This window comes from Taeniopygia guttata, chromosome 8 (assembly GCF_048771995.1).
Source record: "Taeniopygia guttata chromosome 8, bTaeGut7.mat, whole genome shotgun sequence".
Lineage (NCBI taxonomy): Eukaryota > Metazoa > Chordata > Aves > Passeriformes > Estrildidae > Taeniopygia > Taeniopygia guttata.
In genome coordinates, this window is record NC_133033.1 from 2,298,525 (window position 1) to 2,316,222 (window position 17,698).

Consider the following 17,698-nt stretch of genomic DNA (forward strand, 5'->3'; position numbering starts at 1 on the left):
TTTCCTTGCCCCTCTGGAGGTGCTGCCAGTGCCCAGCAAGGAGCAGCATGGCTGGGGCTCTGTGCTGGCCATGGAAGGTGTGGGGGGATGCTTTTCCCAGCACCTCTGGGCACCCCCTGCTTCTGGAGCTTCTGCCCAGAGTTTTGTTACTCATTTTGTTACTTTTATCATCATTTGGAAGGAGTCTCAGGTGCGGGGTGGTTCCTCCTCTTTGGTTCTGGGGTTGGTTGCATTTGGCACTGAGCAGCACTGGGAGCTGGCAGCACTTGGGAACACACAGGCACTTGGAGCAATTCCTTAAGGAAAAGCTGTCACCCTCTGAAGGTTGTGAGTTGCCTCCTCACCGAGGGCACCACTAATGTTGATTTTTTTTTTTTTTAATTTTTTTATTATAGTCTCACAAAGTGTGAGTTCTATGGTAATTCTCTTTAACAAGGTAAAAATGGAGACATATTCTTTTTCTATAATGTTTTTAAAGGATAAACTGTTTAATTAAGAAATGATGCTTAAATTATTTTTATTTTTAATCTAATAGTTAACTACTCATGACTTGCAATGCAGAATTTTTAATTTATTTACACAATTCTACTTAAACTCATGAAGAATGTGAAGAAGGATTAGCTTTTGTTCTAAAACTTTTATCTTGTTTTATATATATTATCATATTCTAAAATTTTAAACTCTTAAGTTTTCTGCTATATGATATCACACACTTAGTTTAACTATACACTTAGAGTTGTATTATTTAATTTTGGAAATTTTTTTTTTACTATGTTAGGTTAAGTGTAGTGTTCTTTTGGGTGTTAGTGTTTGTTAGTACAGAAAGTGAAAAATTCTCAGTAAGGAGGGTTCCAGCATCACCCCTCAGTGACATTTGTCAGGGATCTGGAGCTGCTCTGCCTGTTTGTGAGGAGCAGGGTGAGGTGGTGACATCTCAGCTGTGCTGTGGCAGAACCAGTGACAAGTTCTGCTCGTGAAAACAGTGAAAAGTGTCTGGTTTGTGCTTTCAGAAGTTGTCCAAAATCACACACTTTGAGTCCATTTCAAGAGTTCAGGATGAGAAGAGGGGAAAGGTTTTGGGGTTAAAGAGATGCTCATCATCTCCTTGTGAAAGGTGTCCCTGCCCATGGCAGAGCTGATCTTTAAGGTCCCTTCCAACCCTTCTCTGATTCTCCTGATATTTCTTTACACAGAAATTAATTTGTTTCTTCTACGTAAATTGCAGAATCAAATACCACATTTCCAGCCATCACACATTTTTTTAGTGAACCAGATTCTTACCTGGCAAAAAGTCACCTGGTCCAACTCCCCTGAATTCCCTGGAGTCATGCTGGTTTCCTGCTGAAGGGTTTGTCTTCTAATAAAATTGCAGTATTCATTGAGGTTGCTTGTGGTAGGGAGATTGTTTCAGTACCCTCTGTGTTAGCCAAGTCTTTCCTTGAATAAAAAGTTTATTTATTTCAGAACTTGTTGGCAATAATTTGAAAACTGGAATTTGGGATTTGTATAGCAATATTTCCAAGAAGCACATTTAAAACTGAAGTACCAAGTGTTATTTTTAAAGTCATCTCCAACACAAGCTACAGAATAGTTCCTTGTCCCACAGAAATCATCTGGATGACAGGAAAGGGGAAGTTAGTAGAGAAAACTGCTGAATTTGGATGTGCTTTCGTGACTCTTGTTAAAACACTCAGCCTCACTGGCATGTGCCAGGGAATTCTAGGAAATCTGTCAGTTGCTGTAGAGACAGCTTCCTCAAAACTTGTTTTTAGTGTTTCATTTTCTTAATGTCTATGTTTATGTATAGCCTTGTAGCATAATGATCTCATATCAGAATATTTATATATTTATGTAATGGGATATGTAAAAATACAAGTTATGCAATGTGAGTATGTATCCAGTTTATGCAAAGTTTCTTCTAATGTATCTAAAAAAAGCTCAGGGTGGTGAGATCAGCAGTGCCAGTGTAATCTACTGTTTTCCTGCATGTTTTCAGTCATTCCTTGTGCTTCAGGTAAAGGCTTTGTGCCAATAAAGATGATTTTTAAGCATCCATTTTATTGAGGGCCCTGTCCCTTCCGGGATGGGCAGAGTCATTGTGGCACTAAAGGCTCTAATACCAGGGAGAAGAGGTGGTTAAACTTGTACCTGTGGTAGGTGAACATTGTGTTTTGTGTTCCCCAGAGAGGTGGTTTAATTCAAAATAATGTTAGTCCTCAGAGCTGTGTGGCTGCCTGAGTTCCTGGTAAATCAGGCCTTGCTCTGGGTTCTGCCTGGGGGAGGAAGGGTTCCTGCATCTTGGATCAGGATCAAGGTTCCCTTTGTGATCAGAGCCTGGTAAAAACAAATCCAGGCTCAGATATGTGGGAAATAAAGTACTAAGTTTCCTTTTGTTGTATTTCCTGAAAATAGATGTAACCTTTTCTTGCTCTAGTTGTATTTTTTAGGTGGTGATGGTACACACCAGAGAAATATGCAGAGGAACATCAGATAAAAGATAAGACAGGAGAAGCAGCTCTGTGATGTGTTAGCTGAGGTTAACACCACTGGGGTTAATCACCTGAGGTTGCACCAAATCCCTCAACGAGGCAGAAGAACTGGTTTAAAAAAGAGAGCAGAAAACGCGCGCGTGATTTTCCTGTATTTGTTCACCTCGGCGTAAGGCCCCACGGTGGTGCTTTGTGCCTTCCCAGGTGCCTCTCACAGAAGCTGTGGACCCTGTGGACCTGGAGGAATATCTCAACACCCACCCTCTGGCCGTGGAGTCGGGGCCCCTGCGGGACCTGCTGGAGTTTCCCCGCGATGACATCGAGGTGGTTTACACCCCCCGCGAGTGCCGGACGCTGGTGTCGGCCGTGCCCGAGGAGAGGTAGGGCACCAGCTCACCTGGTGGTGCTCCAGGGAATGGAATTTGTGTTTCAGAAATCCCCATCATCTCTGTGATCTTTGTTGTTTGTTCTTTGAACAGCGAGATGGACCCTCACGTGAGGGACTGTGTCAGGAGTTACACGGAGGACTGGGCGATCGTGAACAGAAAGTGAGTGAGAATCCCTGTGGTGTTTGTCACCTCAAGTTCATATTTAAATTTTGGCCAAATGCTGTAAGGAGGTTCAAAAATATTGTCCTGGCTGCTGATTCCATGTGCTCTGGCTTTTCATTGCCAGGTTCAGATGAACTGGTGGTTTGTGTTTAGAAAATTGGATCTTGGATATCAAAAGCCCTTGGGGCATTTTGGAAAATTTAGGCCATTTCAGTCCACAGTTGCTCCTTTACCATGGTAGAACAATTAGACAGTGTGGACAAGTAAAATTACTTAGAGCATTTGTTTCTTCCTATGTTCCATCTGGTTTTAGTTCTTTTTAGAGACAAGTTGCATTAATTTTACAGTGATTTATGAGGAGTCACCACCATCTGATAGACAAGATGCTCTCTGCAGCTTCCTTTGATTCCCAGAGAGACGTGGGGAAAGTACATAATTCAGATAAATAATTGTTAATATTTGAACCATCACAACATTTACCTAGTGAGTTAACAGTTCAGAGGATGGGCACGCATTGATTATTCCATGCAAATTACAGGAAGGGTTCTGAGAGGCTCCAGTTGGAGCAGGGACTCTCTGGGATGATTGGAAGAGCTGCTGTCAGGGAGTGAGTGATCCATGTGATGTGCATCACCTACAAACGACGTGGCTGCAGCTCCAGCTCTGCCCTTGTGGCAGTTGCTACAATTCACTGGTTTAATGTTGTCCTGAGAGCCACTTCAGGGGATGCTCAGGATGTGCTTGGCACTGCTAACGTGACCTAATAAAAAAGTGTTTTGTAATCTCATACCAAAATAAAAAAACCATCCAGAAAGGAACCCAAGAGGGAGGGAGATGTTTTATTAACTCCCAGCCTTGGCAGCAGAGTCTTGGATGCACCACGGACCTGGACAGTGTGACCCACCCAGCCACTCACTCCTGGTTCTCAGTGACTTTCTCTGGTACCTGGAATTCCTGGCTGTGATTCCTGCTCTGATGAGCTTTATTTGGTGGGGTTTTGTCCTCTGAGAGTCATAGCACTTCCTGCTTGGATAAAATCATGGCAGTGCACTGGGTAGAGTTACTGCTGGAGCAGGGAAAGAACCCAGAAGCTCAGCTGGGAAGGACTGAATTGTTTTTTCAAGTAAAGGTGCCAACAATTTCCTCTTAATCCATCCCATTGGATGGTTCCAAGTCCTCTGGCCAGCTCCAGGGGCACAAACCCCATCTCTTGGAAGAACTGCTGGATCGACATGTAACATTCCATTCTTTTCTTCCCCACCCAGGGGAAATAATCTTTGTTATTATGTCCATCTCTGCCTCCAGTTTTTTTGCAACCAAAATGTTTTTGAGGCAGGGAAATCTACCCTGTGGATTTCAATAATCAGTAATTTCTTTAATGATATTGGAAAATGTGAGTAAGTTCACTGGCCTGAAAAAAATCCACTAGCATATTCTGATTTCAAGCTTATGGCATAATTTCTGTGTGCTAGACTGAGGAAGTCAGGTGTTAATTAGAGATAATTTGCACTTGCTGGTGGAGCTGTGATGGGAATACAGACATCCAGGTGAGGATTATATAGATCCTATTGTTCAAGTCTCAGCAATTACAGCCCAGCAAGGAAAATGCATTCCTCCTTTTTTCTCTTCCCTTCCTTTATTTGCTGCTAGCATTTCCATAGTTTTCCCATATCTGGAGCATCCCTCTGTGGTAACTTTAGTGCCAGGGCATGTTAAGAACAATTAATTCTAGATGTGAGCCCAGGAACTGACTTGGAGTGAATATTGCAGGGAGGCCGTGGCTCTACCCATGTGTGTGTGTATAAATACAGACGTGGTGCCATTTGGTACCCAAAAATTTGTTAGTCAAAGAGATCTGCTCCTGTCAGCACAGCAGGCAGACTGTTCACTTGTAGGAGCTCTCAGGCTCTGGGAAGCTCTGAGGGACCCACTTTCCTCACCAAGATGCTATGTGAAGACACTTGTTTTAGCCAGGGTTGGAAAATTGTTTTTAAGAGGTGCTCAGGATTTTCCTGAGTTGCTGTTTTGGTTTTCCAGTTAATCATTTTATCTGCTCCAAGTCAGTTCCTGCTCCAGCAGAACCACTGGCCTTCAGCCCTTGTGTTCCCGGCCTGTTTCTAGCTTGGCATCACAATGGCACATTTGACAACGACTTTAATTGGCCCTTGATAATCCTCCTTTTGACATCACCCAGAGTGGCTTTATAGATGAACAGAGTGACATTGTAGTGCTGGAATAGTGGCTGTTGGATGATGCCCCAGCTCCAGTGGAGCTGACTGGAAATTGTGTTTGCAGAGAGCAGCTCCTGCCTCGGGAGCGCCCACGCTGACAATGCTGGGCTTGTTCCGGGGTGCTGCTTCTAGGGTCGGGGTCAAAAGGGCTGCTAAGAATGTGTTTGAAACCCTCTGTTTGCAGATACCACAAGCTGGGAACTGGGTTCAATCCCAACACCTTGGACAAACAGAAGGAGAGGCAAAAAGGGCTCCCCAAACAGGTCTTCGAGTCTGACGAAGCTCCTGATGGCAACAGCTACCAGGATGAACAAGTAATGTGCCTTTAAAACCTGGCTATATAAAACCTAATTTATAGTCCTGCTTTAAAAGTGCAGTCCTTTTCCCATTAGAAGTTGCTTTTAATTTGTTGGCTCTCAGGATGACCTCAAGCGCCGCTCAATGTCGATCGACGACACTCCCCGGGGCAGCTGGGCCTGCAGCATCTTCGACCTGAAGAACTCCCTGCCTGATGCCCTCCTCCCAAACCTGCTGGACAGAACCCCAAACGAGGAGATTGACCACCACAACGAGGACCAGAGGAAGTCCAGTAGGCATAAGGAGCTTTTTGCACTACACCCAGCACCAGATGAGGTATTTTTACATACGTGTGGGTGAGATCACAAAAGTGAAGGGTATTGGGAATGTGAAAGCTGTCAGTCTGCCAGGGATTTAAAGCATTTAAGATCACCTGTATTTAACATGCATGAGAACTGCAGCTATTTTGTGTTTTTCAGCATATTGTCTTGCCCATAGATATTACTTTCTGAAGATTGGGTTTCCCTTCTGGTTATGCAATTGTAGAAACATTAAAGGGATTTAATTTAGCATGTTTATAGCTGCTGATGAATGCACCATGCTGGAAAGCCTCAGATTAAGTTGGTGCTGTGCCTTAGAAGAAAAAAGTGATAGATGTGTTTGCCTCCTGGTTCTGCTGGTGGTTTGTACAGGGGTTGTATCTCTAATTCCAGGAGGAGCCCATAGAGAGACTCAGTGTCCCTGAAGTACCCAAAGAGCACTTTGGCCAAAGACTCCTGGTGAAGTGTTTGTCCCTGAAGTAAGTAACACTCCAACAGACAGAAATTCAGAGCTTAAATCTGCTGGTGTATCCACGTGCATCTGGAATAACTCCACTGCCTTGTTTATTCCCCTGGAAGGGTCATTCCATTGTTTGGTCATAGGCTTCCAGGTTCATTTTGTAAAGCTTGAGTTACACAGTTGTATCTTCAAGACTTCCTGCAGATTGATGAGACAGGAAATATCCTCCTCCCCTGGCTTTTCTCCCTGTTGCTTTCCAGCTCTACCTGTTCCATGTCACTGGCACATGACATGAGGCTTCACCACGCTCCCCCAGGGCTCTGAAGTTGGACACTCACTGGTGTTCTCCTCCCTAACGAGGAAATTTGAAATTAAATTTAAAGATTAAAAATGCTCGAGCCTTAAAACCATAAAGACAACCAAAGATGTCCCAAAGTTTAGGCTCAACAACCTTGACTGTGTCCCTTTAAGAGTGAAGACTTTATACACTTAGTAAGCATTAACTGGAGGAATAGAAACCTGTTAAACAAGTTTAATGAAGTGGAGCTCCTGAATATAGGGTTACCTGCAGCTGGTTCATTGCCTATAACTCTTCTCTAATAACACAAGGTAAAATTTTACTGTTATTCCCTTGGAGAAATAAAGTACAAAACTGATTTTCCACACTGCTGTATTCATCTTCTGTGTCCTCAGTTAGGTCAACCCTTCTTATTAGAGAGCTCCAGTTGCTGCTCATAACTGAGATATATGTGTGGGACATTTCTCCTGCTCGTAGAGTACTCCAGGACCTAATATAGCCATAGAGATGAACTGATTTTGCAGCCTTTTATGAACTGGAACAACATAATATGCAGTAGCAGTGCAGCTTTCCCTCCAAAGGAGGGTGTCTTTAGCATAAATAAGTTAGATGCTGGAAATTAATGTTTTCTGCTCTTTAAGCATCTCTTGCTGACTGCAAATTTATAGCAAACCTGCCCAGCTACATGTTTGCTTGTGTACCTGGGAATCTCTGAGCCTGTGCTCGGGGATGTAATCCAGGATTGTGCCATCTCAGTGGCACAAAACAAGGACGTTTTCCCCCAGGGAGAAAGCTCAGATGACCTAAGCAGGGTCATTTCCAGGTTAATCTCAGAAAACACCTGTTTGGTGGTGTTGTCCCTGTGGGAAGGAGGAGTTCCAGGCTGAAGCTGAGAGCTCCCTGCAAGGGCTGGGTGTGGAGGGGATCCCAGCGTGGATGGGACATGGATTTTGTGGGGAGCTGGTGCAGACAAAAATGGCATTTCAGCCCCTGCTCACTGTGGTGCAGGGATGGGTTTTGAATGTTTTTGAATTCCTTTAACTCCCCAGGTGTTCTGACAATAAGTTCAGCTCTATTTGGTGGGTCAATGTTCTTGTTGGGAGTGTTGGAATTTGCATAAACACTGGATAACAGTCACTGTGAAGAGCTGGCACCTTTCTAAGCGAGTTTTTGGTCTTTTTTGACAACAGTTAACTATTGAAAATTGCCAAAATAGGTGTCCCTGATGTCCAGAGGTGGGAGCCTTCTGGCCAGGAATGCTGAGAGGAGCAGTTGGCCATTTATCTGGGGCAGCACAGGAGATTGGCTTCTCCAGGGCATCAGGGGAGCTGAGTGCCCCAGTTATCCCAATTAACAATTCCTCCCCCTCTGTGGAGGCTTTTGGTCTGCTTTGCTTGGCTTTCAGTGAGTTAAAATGGCTTTTGGAAGGTCCAGGGAGCACTGACATGGTCCTGGTGGGAGGGAGCAGACAGGAATGGGGTGGAAATTGGGAAAGAAGATCCCTTTGGAGCAGGAGCAGCCCTGGGGTTGGCTCAGCTGTTCACACATCTCAGTCCCCATCAGCCAGGGAGGATCTGGGGACAGGGCTGGTTGTTCCTTCTGACAAAATGCAAGTCAACTGATTCTGTGTTTCCTTCTTTCAAGATTTGAAATAGAAATTGAGCCCATTTTTGCAAGTTTGGCTTTGTATGATGTTAAAGAAAAGAAGAAGGTAGGTTTTTAATTACTTGAGTGTGACATTTCCACTGAAATTTAAGCACAAGAAATGGAGGAATTCATTCTGGTGGCAAAGCTTTAAGAGGACAGTGACATAGAGGTTGGAAGAATGATGAAGGCATTTCATGAACCATCTTGTGTGTTCTTGGTAAAGCAGTTGAGGTATAACCACTTTCCTAAAAATATTATCTAATATGTCAGTGCCTGAAATCAGAATATATATATATATATTAAAAAAAAAAATATATATATATGGAGTCCAATTTTGGCTTTCAAAAGTCTCTTCCCCAGAGAGAACTTAGGTAACTGAAACCTTTTATTTAGATTAGGTTTTTATGACTGTCTTAATCTCTTTTTGGTGATTCAGCCTGGCATGGGTCCAAGCAATGCTTTGGTAATGCACAGAAAGTCACACATGCTAAAATGACTAAAATAAAAACAAATCTGAGGAGTCTTTTCAAGATCTAAGTTGTAGGAAATGCTAAATACATTTATTCACGTATTTATGTTATCTATTTAATATTTAAAGAGTCTCTTAGTTTTCCTTATTCAAGATATTAGCAGTAGTGTAGAGAAAAATGTTAAAAATATGCATTTTGACATTTATCTCTTTAGGACTTGAATTTAATGCATTGAGATTTAAGTTATGTAGATGAGAGTATGTGGAATATTATGTGAACTTTGTTTAATATTTAAATCACATTTCATAAGCCAATTTTATCATCTCATTACTCCTTTTTTTTTGGCTCTAACATAATAAGTTCTTTAGTGACCTCTGGTGTTGGTAGCCTGCTCACATCTTTTTTGGCTCTGAAGCTTTGCAGTGAAGAATTTGGTGTTTCAGAGTAGAAGGCTCAGTGTCTGTCTTTCCAGGTGTTATTTTTGCTTTTTCTGTTTCTATTTTGATATTTTGGTGTTTCCAGTTCAGCTAACAATGGTAATTCCTAATCCTGTGATGGAGCTGCACACCTTAGAGGAGCTGGAGGAAATTTTATGAGTAGTTTGTGGTGTTTCCTCCATTTCCTTTCTCACTGTCCTGCCTTGATTTCTTAATCAAAAAGACTTTTTTTTTTTCTTTTCATTCATGGTTTGACACGAGTTTTTAACATGTATTTTAAAACAATTTAAAATTGTTCATGAAGAATTTACAAAAAAAAAAACAACCAAACTAATGCTTGAAACTACCCAATTTCTTCCTTAGATTTCAGAGAATTTCTACTTTGATTTAAACTCTGAGCAAATGAAGGGAATGCTTCGGCCTCATGTCCCCCCTGCTGCTATTTCCACCCTGGCCAGATCTGCCATCTTTTCTATCACCTACCCATCCCAAGATGTCTTTCTAGTAATAAAGGTAAGAAATGCCAGGGAAATTGAAATTATTGTGGTCTCTTGGGTTTTAGCTAAAATAAAATAGAAATTCTGTTCTCAAAAGTGTGAACAGAGCTGCTTTATTTCAAGTATTCTCACTTAAGTTTCTTTGTAATAACCAGTTCAGAAACTGGAGAGAGCACAAAGGTTTGCTTGATGATATGAATCAGTTTTCTGGGGCTTGACCTTGGTTTCCATATAAAACAATTTACTGACTCCTGAAAATGACAGATAAGTCAGTGATGTAAAAATATCTATTGATCTGAATCTCATTTCAAAAAAGGATACACGCCCCTCAGCCATATTTCAGATCTATTTAAGGGCAGAAATTGCCAAGAGAGTGAGATCCATAAATGAAATAAAATGCAACATTGGTCACTCCTGGGATAAAGTACACAAAGATAAAAGTTATTCTCTGTTCTCCCCTTCGGCTCAATGAGTGCACAAATATTGCTCATTCAGGTTGGTGTTTGAGTCAAGATTTTTGGCTGGACTCTGGGTAAAAATCTTGTGGTCAAAAGGGGAGTTCAAGACAGAGTTGCAGTTGACAGGCAGTGTGAGAATTCTGCAGGAAATGCTTCCTACACGAAGACTCACCAGGCTTCAGCTCTTGTGGAAGAACTTTTTCCTTCCTTGTCCTTTTTCAGTTGATTAATCATTACTGGATACATGTCCTTATAATGCTTCATTTTCCCTTCTCAGCTGGAAAAAGTTTTACAGCAGGGAGATATTGGGGAGTGTGCAGAGCCTTATATGATTTTTAAAGAATCTGATGCAGCAAAGGTAAGAATTTCTTTGGTGTTTTGATAAAAAATGAAATGTATTTTGTTTTACCTTGGATGGTTGATACTGTTCCTGTCTTTAAAAGGATCCATTTTTAATTAGGAATTTAATCCCATTCTAAAGGCCAAAGAAGAGCCAAAGACTTTTGAGTTTTGTTGCCTTTTTGGGGTGGAGTAGTTAAAGGTCAGCAGATTTTGTGGCTGTCAGGGGAGATTTGTGGTTCCCATCAAACTCAGTCATCTGTGATTCCCTGTCCCAAAGGATCAGCTGGGTCAAGGGAAGGCAGCCTTTGATGGGAATTTGCAGTAAAAACTTCAACTTTTCCACTGTTTTTGCACCTTTAGCCCCATCACTTCTGCCTGGTTCTGAAAGAACCTCCCAAATGGTTCCTGATTTCATGTGCAGTTGGGTGGGGCCAGGTGGAGATCAAAGGGTGGTAATGAGGGTTGGGTGAAGGGCAGAGCAGAGGTCCCAGCCCTTCTTGTGGCCCCAGCCTCTCCATTTCTCAAAATCTTGGATGATTTGTTCACCTTAATCAACCTCTTAATAAATTATTTCCTCCCTAAAGCTCTAAAAATTCCTCTTTAATATGCAGAGCTATGGAAAAATCCTCTTTTATTCCCTTCTTTCCTTGACAAAATGAGTATGAGAGTTCTTGTTTGAGGAGTGTTATGAGTTTCCCACACAACTCCATATGATCTGAGCACCTCCTGCATAAAATCACATTAGGAAAGGCCCTTTTAGACTTCAGAGGGGAAAATTTAGATTTTCTTGAATGAAGAATGAGCAGATGAACTCACTGGGATTTGGCAGGCTGTTCAGGAGGGTTAGGAATATAAAAGACTGTTCTGACTGTCCTCTGGTGGCCTCTTTTGGGAAGCAGAAGTTGCATTTTCCCAACACTTGGTGCTGCTCCTCTGGAAGGTGCTACCAAAACACACAATCACTGCAAGTTAGAAAAGACTCCATCATTCCTCACTCATTTTGCTAAATGAACCTCTGATCCTGTTCCTCTCCTTTTAACGTCTTGGATTGAATATTTTCTTCACAGAACAAGGAAAAGTTGGAAAAACTGAAGAGCCAGGCAGAACAGTTTTGCCAAAGACTCGGGAAGTACCGGATGCCTTTTGCCTGGACAGCCATTCACCTCATGAACATTGTGAGCAGTGCTGGCAGCTTGGAAAGAGATTCCACAGAAGTTGAAGTTGGCACAGGAGGTACAGGACTTGGCATCTTCAGCAGGGAACGTGGGCAATTCCAGAGGTTTTGATTCATATCCTGCAGCTGCTGTTGCTCCTTTTATCGCTTTCCTCCCCCTACCCTGATGGTCTGGGGTCATGGTTGAACTAAAGCAGAAAAGTCCATGATAACAAATGGATTTATCTTTCAAGGATTTTACTAGCAAACCATCTGTTATATTATTTAAAACCAGGCTGGTGAGACTGAGGGAGCATTACAGGCTGATGAACATTTTCCAAAGGAGTGGATTAATCTTTGCGAGCCACATAGCTCATCCAAAACTGCTCTTCAGCATCCCCAAAACTGCCAACTTCATCATCTTTCAGAGCAAGGGAAATACATAAATCTCAGCATGATAAAGACTTTTATAACAGCAGGAAGGCACTGGGCTGAGGTGGCTGGGAGGGGAGCAGGAGTCAGCTGTGCTCCACAGCCTCCCGGAGCGGGATTGCCTGAGCATAACCCCCTCTTCTGTCACCTCATGGCATCATTCCCTCTCCTCCTGTGAAGGAATGAGTTCTTCCTTCAGCAGGAATCCTGCCTGGGAACAAAAGTAGGCTCTTGGACTGTAGTTTTTCTGCTTTATCTCCTCACTGTTGTGTTTTGCAGAGCGTAAGGGGTCGTGGTCGGAGCGGCGGAACTCCAGCATCGTCGGGAGGCGCTCCCTGGAGAGGACCACGAGTGGGGACGAGGCTTGCAACCTGAGCAGCTTCAGGCCAGCCACCCTGACAGTGACCAACTTCTTCAAACAGGTTTGGCAGGGAAATGTCTCACCTAGGAGTTACTGCTTGGACAGGAGGACTGGATGGTGTCAGGTCGCTGGGTGGTTAATTGGTGATGTGATTGATTTCTGCTCCCCAGTCGCAGGGAGTCTTTGAACAGCATTCAGTGGTTTTGTTATGGTATTTATCAATTATCATGGAATAACAGACTGGTTTGGGTTGGGTTTGTTATGTTATTTATCAATTATCATGGATAACAGACTGGTTTGTGTTGGGTTTGTTATGGTATTTATCAATATCATGGATAACAGACTGGTTTGGGTTGGGTTTATTATGGTATTTATCAATTATCATGGAATAACAGACTGGTTTGGGTTGGGTTTGTTATGGTATTTATCAATTATCATGGATAACAGACTGGTTTGGGTTGGAAGGGAACTTAAAATCCATCCCATCCCACCCCTCATCCACACCTTCCACTACCCCAGGGTGCTCCAACCTGGCCTTGGGCACTTCCAGGGATCCAGGGGCAGCCACAGCTGCTCTGGGCACCCTGTGCCAGGGCCTGCCCACCCTTACAGGGAACAATTTCTCCCTAATATCTAATCTAAACCTCCTCTAAGTTATATAATACATAATAATATATAATATATTAATTCTGGTAGTAGTGAATCTAATTCCTAAGTTACACATTACATATTATATAATATATTAATTCTGGTAGTAGCGAATCCAGTTCCTCAGAGTGATTTAAGGTTGACATCAGTTCCCTGGACACATCCCGGGATCCCTGAGGAAAACAAAGCATTCTTCTTCTGGTGCTGCTTTGCTGAGTGGCAGCTCCACTTAGTCAGAGCTTGGGATTTTCCTAAGCAGTGGCAAACATGATTAAAGGGAACAGATTTTTTAGTTAAGCTTAGCAAAAAGTAATGAACTGAAAATTTTCTAAGGTTTGCTTAATGGCACATCTATCTAAGGAAGAACCGGTCACTAAATTAGTAATGATTTACAAAAGCATATATTTATTTACTTTGTTGAGATTATTTTTACTTTGAAGCAGCTTACTTTATTTAATTTGTCCTTTAAAAACTGCCAAACATTAACTGAAGATTTTAAATCTCAGATTCTATATTATCTTCCTTTTCTCCTGTTAAGTAGTTAAACACTACCCAGTGTTTTTCTCCTTCCATTCTCTGATTTTTTTCTCTTTTTTATGTTGTGACTTGTTACCTTTAAAATCAGGTATCTTTTGCTTTGGGGTGGCAGAGTCCCATTTTCTGTAATATTTCCAAAATTAGCAAAACTCTGAGCTATTAGAATGGGCACAAAAAAGATTGACAACAGACTCCTTACACTTCCTACTTTTCCTGAAAAATAAGACTGTTCTGGGCTCATCCCAAGGAAAAGGCAGATGAGAGGGAATGAAGATCACCTCCTGAATGACAGATACTTTTTCAAACTATTACACTTGCTAAAAAATGGGTATTTTTGGGAAATCTCTTAGCAGCCATTTCCAGTTTGGAAAAAGATAATATTGATGAGGAGAGAAAAGGCTTTCAATTAAAAGTTCCTGCAGCTGTCAAGGTGATTAATAAGGGATGAAGGAAGGGGAAAGGATGGAGAAATGAAGTGTAATTTAACAGATGAATGGTAACACCTTGTTCTGGGAAGGGCCAGTTGGATGTCAGAGGGAAGAGCCTGTGGGGTGAGAGGGTTTGTTGACTCTGGCAGCCCTGGAGGGGTGTTTGGGTAACCAAATCTTGCACCCTGAGCAGGAGGGGGATCGCCTGAGCGATGAGGACCTGTACAAGTTCCTGGCTGACATGAGACGTCCCTCGTCGGTGCTGCGCAGGCTCAGACCCATCACAGGTATCCAGCTGTCGTTGTCTCTGCTTTTTCATGAAGGCACAGGGCCACTCTTGGGCTGAGAACCATTTGTTACTCAGACAAACATCAGTCTCAGAGGCTGTGAGATTTTAAAGGAGCAAGCAGTCAGCTGTAGCTCCAAGTGGTCACAAGTTCTTTGTTACAAGGCAATAAATAACTTTCTAACCCAATGGACAGTTGCCAAAGGTTCTAACCTATCAGCTTTACTCACTTCTGCTGCACTGGGGATACTTTTACCCAATGGGCTTTTATCACACCTATATGCTTCTATTATAACTTTTAAACTCTCAGTTTACTCTGTACAACCACACCCTTACATTATAAACCCTTCACCATTTTATCAATACGGTTTCTTACGTAAGGCGTATTCTTACAACTATAGAAACATAAGGCCATGAATTTTCCATTTTATGTCTGTGTACTGTACCTTCTCATCAATCCAAACTTCTTCCAAGGCTGCAAGGACACAGTCTCAAGCTGTGCCAAGGGAAATACAGGCTGGATATTAGGAAAACATTTTTTACAGGAAGGTGATAAAGTTCTGGAATGACTGCCCGGGGAGGTGGTGGAGTCACCATCAACATGTTTAAAAAGCCTGGATGTGGCACTGGGTGCCAGGGTTTAGCTGAGGTGTTGGACTCCATGATCTTGAAGGTCTCTTCCAACCCGGGGATTCTGTGAATTCTGTAAATCAAACCCGTCAGTGTCTGTGGAAGTTTCTGTTTTTCCAGTTCCCACACAGTCAGCCCTTCTGGGCTCAAAGGTTCGGGTATTTGGTTAGTTCCTCCCCCAGGCACCTCAGAGGAATCCTTGAGCACAATCCCTGGAACAGCAGAAGCATTGGAGGTGTTATGGGGCAGGTTTGTCACTGGCACACTGAGGGTGATGTCTGTGAGGGGAGGATGCAAACCCCAAACCCAGGAACCTCTGTTTCCCACCCTCTATCCCAAGGGAGATCTCTCTCCTGGCTCCCACTCCTGGTTAATAGGAACAAGCTCCACCTCTCTTTGAGAAAGGGGAATAGGAACCCTGGCACACCTCAGTGAAGCTGATCCCTGACCTGTGCTATTCCTGACAGTATTTACTTAATCTGCTCTTAAAGCTCTCCAGGACCAGCAATCCTGCCTCTTCCTTGGTTCATCTCCCAGCTCTCAACTGGCCTTGCAGCCAGGTTAGGTTTTAAAAAAACTTTGCCAAATTATTTTGCTGCAAATTAATCTTGACTCTGGTCTGCCATGGCCTGGGGCAATGACCACAACTTCCAAACCCTTGAGTGTTGTGATCAGTTCACCTCTGGTTTGTAGCCCGACAATATCAGGGTTTTTCAGCCTTGCCTCTGATGGAATTTTGTTTGTAACAATAGCTGGGCCTCACAGGAGCATTATGTGGATTGCATTTCCCCAGTTTTCCTATGACAAAAGCATCTATGCTTTGTTAAGATGCATATTTTCTGTTGGTTCTTATTATCTGGTCCCCAGTTGCCTTAGATATCAGTTGGATCCACTGATACTTGTTAACAAATCCACTTCATCTGTAATTTATCATTTGTTGATTCATTAAATTCATATATAGGATGTCAATGAATATACAGAAAATTAACCTGAAGAAACAAAACACAATTATGCTTTTAAAAATTAATTTTTATTTATTAATAAATAAAATCCCTTTCTTCTTGCAGCTCAGTTGAAGATAGACATATCTCCAGCTCCAGAGAACCCCCACTACTGCCTAACCCCAGAGCTGCTGCAGGTCAAGCTTTACCCAGACAGCAGAGTCAGACCAACAAGAGAAATCCTGGAGTTCCCTGCCAGGGATGTCTACGTCCCAAACACCACATACAGGTCAGAGTTTTGAAATCCATCTCACTTTTCAGGGCTTGAGACTGACAAGTGCAGAAATTCCTCCTTATCAGAGGGCTTGTTACAAAGTTTGGTTGATGGGCAGAGGTGCTGTGCCAGAGGCATGGGAAGGGTTCAGGCTGTCACAGCAGAAAAGGCTCAGCTGGGGAGGGACAAACAGGTTTGCATCAAACTTGGCTGTGAATAAGAACATGGGGAAGGTTACTCCATTTCTCCATTTGCTTAAATTCCTTTCAGTTTTATGTAGGGTTTTTTTTCTTTGTTAAAGCCACCGTTTTCCTACTGGTTTTATTAATTTATGTCACTTTCAGTGATTTTTTTCTTTCTTTAAAGTGAGGGATAGAAATAGAGAAAATATATAATCCCTTTGTTCATATTTCCATTTTGGTTTCCAAGCAATTTCTTTGTTTACAATACTTGACAAAAAATCCTCTGAAGCCCTGAAAAATAGGAATTTTTTCTAAATATCTTGGGAAACAATAATCTTTCTATAACAAAATCCAGGCTGGGACCAGATTTCTTTTCATTATGTACCATTATTAATTTAAAGCTTTTTCACAGTATCTTTGAAGACATTACATGGTTGAGTGGAATTGTCTTCATCAGCTGAGTAATTTCACCAACTTAGCAAATCCTTTATTTAAATTTAGATACAAACCAGGTTTTTATAAATTAAAGCTTACAAGAAGGGTTTAGTCGAGTTCCATGTCCTGCATTTTGAAAAGTCTCAGCCATTTATTTATTTGTCTATTTATTTATTGGACAGGTAATTTAACATTACAATAAACCAGTACAAATAAGCAGCACTGCATGATCTCATCTCTGTTACAAACCCATGAGAAGAAAAAGGATTTTTATTGCAGCATTTCTGTAATTAACACATTCTGTTCACGGGGTTTCACTCTGACAAATGACAACCAAAACCATTTCCTGTGCTGAGATAAAAAATCCACACTGTACAAGGGTTGGGGAAGATAAACAAGTCAATATGACTCAGGGGAACTGCAGGACTGGGGCTTTTGTCACTCAGCACTTCCAGGGCCAGCCCCAGGCTGTCACTCAGTGTTCTGCAGCTGAAGTTCACCACATGAGTGTCCCCAGGAGCTGGACCAGCCCTGTCCCGTGGGCTGTGCCTGCTGGGTTTGTGGGTTGGCACCCTTGACCCCATTGGAGCAGCTGTTCCCTAAGTGAAAGGTGCTTTTGGTGCGTGCTCACTTGGTTTTTTATTTAATTCCTTAGCTGGTTGGACTGAAAGGTCACAAAGGCTTGGCTCTGATTCATTTCAGGAGAGGAGAGCAGATCTCTTCCTCCTTTCAGTGAGTTTGAAGTTTGGCTCTTCACTTCCCGTGAGCAGCCCAGCTGTGCTCTGTGGGATCTGTGGGATCCAGAGGAGCAGGGCTGCTCTGACCCCTGTGTGTGCACAGAGCTCCAGAGAGCATGGATTGGCCTCAGCTACACTCCTGGGAAATTGTCTGGAA

The 17,698-nt window shown here is 42.5% G+C and overlaps 1 protein-coding gene across 17 annotated transcripts in view; it reads left to right on the forward strand.

The window, feature by feature from the left end:
• Positions 1-17,698, forward strand: part of DOCK7 (dedicator of cytokinesis 7) — a 95,255-nt gene that overhangs the window by 20,233 nt on the left and 57,324 nt on the right. For all 17 annotated transcript variants that reach the window (XR_012057238.1, XM_030278551.4, XM_030278550.4 and 14 more), the window contains exons 3-14: positions 2,694-2,869; positions 2,969-3,037; positions 5,456-5,585; positions 5,692-5,904; positions 6,282-6,367; positions 8,291-8,357; positions 9,564-9,713; positions 10,433-10,513; positions 11,565-11,730; positions 12,362-12,504; positions 14,250-14,343; positions 16,040-16,202. Coding sequence is in view for 16 of the 17 variants with exons in the window: in XM_030278551.4 (XP_030134411.4) it covers positions 2,694-2,869; positions 2,969-3,037; positions 5,456-5,585; positions 5,692-5,904; positions 6,282-6,367; positions 8,291-8,357; positions 9,564-9,713; positions 10,433-10,513; positions 11,565-11,730; positions 12,362-12,504; positions 14,250-14,343; positions 16,040-16,202 (1,538 nt within the window). In the remaining variant the exon portion in view is untranslated. The remainder of the gene's footprint in view (positions 1-2,693; positions 2,870-2,968; positions 3,038-5,455; positions 5,586-5,691; positions 5,905-6,281; positions 6,368-8,290; positions 8,358-9,563; positions 9,714-10,432; positions 10,514-11,564; positions 11,731-12,361; positions 12,505-14,249; positions 14,344-16,039; positions 16,203-17,698) is intronic.